The sequence below is a fragment of the Belonocnema kinseyi genome, chromosome 5 (genome assembly GCF_010883055.1).
Source record: "Belonocnema kinseyi isolate 2016_QV_RU_SX_M_011 chromosome 5, B_treatae_v1, whole genome shotgun sequence".
NCBI classification, from domain to species: domain Eukaryota; kingdom Metazoa; phylum Arthropoda; class Insecta; order Hymenoptera; family Cynipidae; genus Belonocnema; species Belonocnema kinseyi.
In genome coordinates this window covers 131,163,412-131,167,599 of record NC_046661.1, presented here as the reverse complement: position 1 = coordinate 131,167,599, position 4,188 = coordinate 131,163,412, and the positions used below count along the sequence as shown (strand labels likewise).

General features: G+C 28.2%; 1 protein-coding gene across 1 annotated transcript in view; it reads right to left on the bottom strand.

The window, feature by feature from the left end:
- LOC117173891 (putative helicase MOV-10) overlaps positions 1-4,188 on the bottom strand; it is a 23,976-nt gene that overhangs the window by 7,026 nt on the left and 12,762 nt on the right. Inside the window, exon 6 of the mRNA XM_033362537.1 lies at positions 889-1,055. Coding sequence (XP_033218428.1) covers positions 889-1,055 — 167 coding nt within the window. The remainder of the gene's footprint in view (positions 1-888; positions 1,056-4,188) is intronic.

The following is a 4,188-nucleotide window of genomic DNA, read 5'->3' as shown; positions in this document are numbered from 1 at the left end:
ATGATCTTAAATAAAAGAAATTTCGAGAAATATTGCGGGTGACCAAAAAAAAGGGATGTCACACAAGAGAGATAAAAAATGTAAAGCTAATAAAAATACTCGAACTATGGTCAAGAGTTGATAATAAATCACATTGTAGCCAAAAAGTCTGTCTGATTGTTAAAGAAAGAGCGAAACACAAGGTTGCCGTTTTCAACCAAGAAAATCTTTGAGCGATAAATCTAACAATTTGTCCATTTGAATTAACAGCTAGAGGTATAAATGATCTTAAAGAAAAGGAATTTAGAGATACATTGGGCGTGAAAAAGAAAAAGGGATGTCACACAAGAGAGATAAAAAATGTAAAGATAAAAAAAAAAGACTCGAACTATGGTCAAGATTTGATAACATTTGATAAACAAAAAACGGGTTTTATAAAAAAATCAAATTCATACGGTTTTAATTTTTAATGATTTAAGTGTTAAAGACTGCATTTTTAAATTCTTTAAATAAATATGGACACTTAAAAATTAAAATCTAAAATGAAAAAAGTTTTAAAGTGTAGGAATTTCGAAATACGGATTCTAAACTGAATGATATCATGATTGAAAAAAATAACAATCTCACTAATTAATTGAAAAAGCCGTTGAAATCACAGTTGGACAGATTTTTTTCTACATATTTATACAATTCTCGACCAAAAAATAAATTCAGTTTCATTAACTAATTAATTAAATAAAGGTTAAAAACGCAGTTTAAAAGATTTTTTTAAAAAGATATATGTACAATTCCCAGGCAAAAAATAAATTCACTGTCATTTTCCGGTTTTTCCCGTTCTCTTAAAATTTAATAGATTGTGTTTGTGTGTGTACACACACTAGTGCTATTATTTTATAAATCTATTAATACCAAGTAGATGTTGACCAATTTTGGTCTTTACAACAGGCCCCAACTGCTTTGGATCTCCAGACAAGACGAGTTGTGCACAGTTTGCATCGTCATTTAGCCTTGCTAATCCTAAAGGAATTAGAGTTTCAGGCTGAGTTGCTTGCCCGGCTTCATCAATAAATATATAACTGAAATAGTTATCAAATAACTCAGACCGAAGAAGACTGAAAAATAAAAAACTCAACATTATTCTTCATGCTGCATTGCAAGTTAAACTGGAAATAGAAATTTAAGTAAAATATAAAAGACTAGCAAAAATAGCGGGCTACAGAGAAAAAGTGTGAGGTTCAAACTGGACTGATAAATCAAATTAATAAAATAAAACTATATTTGAATACGGTCATGTTCGTTTAATTGCTAGGTAAACTGTTAAATGAATGATAAACTGCAAGCCTATGTTAAAATTAATTTTATTTCATTAGAGCCATATTCAGAGTTCGCACATTCTTGATTCATTCTTAAATCCCTGCTTTAAAATTTTTTATCAATATCGTTGGTTTGTTGCTAACAATATTTGTTACTAAATCAAGGATAAATATGTATTACTGGTTTAGTTATAAATTTTTTCGCGTACACGTTTGTTATGTTGATTTTCTAGTTATCATAATAAAATATACGCTTCAATTTGAATCAAAGTGTACTTCCACATATCTCAAGGATCACCTATTTCAAAGTTCATCCATTTCAAGTCCTCTATACACGTTTATTTCAAATGGGAGAATTGACCGCTCGTTATGAGGCGCCACCGAACTTACATAAACGACCGCGTATTTCGAATTGAAAGTAAGCAAAGTAAAGTTTTCAAAACAAAATGATTAAAAATGACTAAAACAAAATGATTAAAAAAGACTGAAACAAAATATGAAACGTGGAAGGTTGCTTAATAAAAAGATGAACTGCAAAGTTCGAAAGTATTATTAAAGGTGAAAAGAAATATTTGGTAGGAAGATAAGTCTTGACCAACAGCAGGTGAGGTAGATTGTATACTGTTGTTGAAAACTAATCTCTCTAACGAACCTTTCTTTTTCCTTTTCAATACTACTTTCCGACTTTAAAATTCAATTTTTCAGTAAGCTACAATCTACATTTCGCATTTTTCGACTCTTTTTCTTCTAATTTTCTTTTAAAAACTTTACTTTGCTTAATATCAGTTTGAATTTCGCGGACACTTGTGTAAGTTCGCTAGCGCCTCCTAACGAGCAGTAAGCTCTCCCATTGCGCAGTTCCGTCACCTCCCACCACGGTCACTGTACAGCCTCGTCTGAGTCAACGGCTGACCAATAAGGGAGTTTACTACTCGCCAAGTGCGCGACCTGTTCGGGTCCGTATTCTGCTAAAATTCAAATTTAATGTATGTAAAATAGCTTTTTCTTTACAAATTATTAATAAAAATTTATAGTTCATTTGTAAAATAAACTAAGAGTAATTTATTCAGTTTGAGGAGAAAATATTTAATATTTGAATTTCTTTTTCTTATGTACTTTTGAATTTTACAGGCATAACAATATTGTCTACTGAAACAAGTTTAAAAAACGTGTTTTGATAACATTCGCTATTTTCCATACCAAATAGTAGAATTTTCAACCAATTAAGATAATTTGTCGAACCAAAATTAGAATAGTGCAATTTTCAAACAAAACGCTGAGATTTTAAACAAGAAGATTAAATTTCTAATAAGATGAAAAATTTTTAACAAAATAAACAAATCTGCAAACTAATAATTTGAAGTTCTAAAAAAAGGCAAATTTTTTACTCTAAGGAAAGGAATTTTCAACAAAATAGTTAAATTTTCAACAACAAATAAATTTTCAACCAAAAATAGAATATAGTGAAATTTTCAGGAGAAAACATCAATTTTCAACAATATAGTTCAATTTATAACAAAAGAACTGAATTTTGAACTTAAAAAGAAAACATTTTCAGCCCAGAATGAAATAGTTAAATTTTATATCTAAAAATTAATTTTTAACCGCTATAGACTTTAAATGGGATTTCTAATTTGGATTTTAATCTAATTTAAATTTCTTAAATTTTGTAGCAAAGCGATTTCTCATAACAAAAAATTATTTTTATATTAAAGAAAAAACAGTTAAGTTTAAATAAGAAGACAAACTTTAAGTAGAATAATGTAAAACTGAAAAAATTAAGTTGTAAGATGAAAATAAAATAGTTCAAGTTTCACTTTAAAAACTCATTTTGAAGCAAAAAGGAAATTTGAACAAAATACTTGAATTTACAACTAACGAATTTTCAGAGAAAAAAAAAGATAGTTAAATTCTCATTGACAACAGTGAATTTGCAAATAAAAAATAAATTTGTAACAAAAAATGAAATAGTTTATTTATCAGTCAGAAAAAATGATTTTGACCAAAAAAAGGAGATTTCAATAAAATTCTTAAATTTTCAAAAAAAATTATGAATCTTAAACTAAAAAATTAATTTGTACCTTGAAAAAATATTTTAATTTTTAATCAATGAAATGAATTCCCAAATATTTTGTTTCACCAAATAGATGAATCTTCAGCAAACAAGGTAAAATGTAACACTTGATATTTCAACTAAAAACTTTTTTTTTCAAAGCTGTCCACTCCAAACAAAAAAAAAGGAATTTTTAAGACTTAATGTAATTTTTTTAATAGAAAAGACAAGTTAATAATAAAAAAATAAAACAAACACAATTAAGGAAGTACCCTGAGTACGTAGCAAGTCAGTTTAGAGAACGCTTGGACTTGTTATTAACTCACACAGTCACAGTCATAAGTTTGGCAACGTCGCGTGTGAGCACGCGTCTTATTCGAAATTCGCGCATAAACTAGAGCACGTGGAATGGATGCGACGTTGCTGCATCTTCAGTTCGCTCACGCCAGCCATACACTTACAGTATAAATCATTTTTTTCTATTCTTATAAGTCCTAATTGATACTTTTTGAAGCAGATATGAATTTCGGATAACATTTTTTATATGTCAGAATTAATTCCCAAATTTTCCATTTGTCAATCTTTTTATATACTACAAAAAGTAGGTCTTCTCATAAGACCACATGCTACTTTCAATGATTGATTTTTCTAATTATTCTAATTCTATCACAGAAGGTACTCTCTTAAAAGACAAATTTTAAACCAAAGAGAAGAAACTTCATCCGATAAAATTTTAATCAAAAAGAGTTTAATTCAAATAAAGAAAATACGATTTTTCGACAAAACAGATGTTTTTTTCAACTTTAAAATGAGGTTGTTTTTAGTTTTCGATATACAAAATAG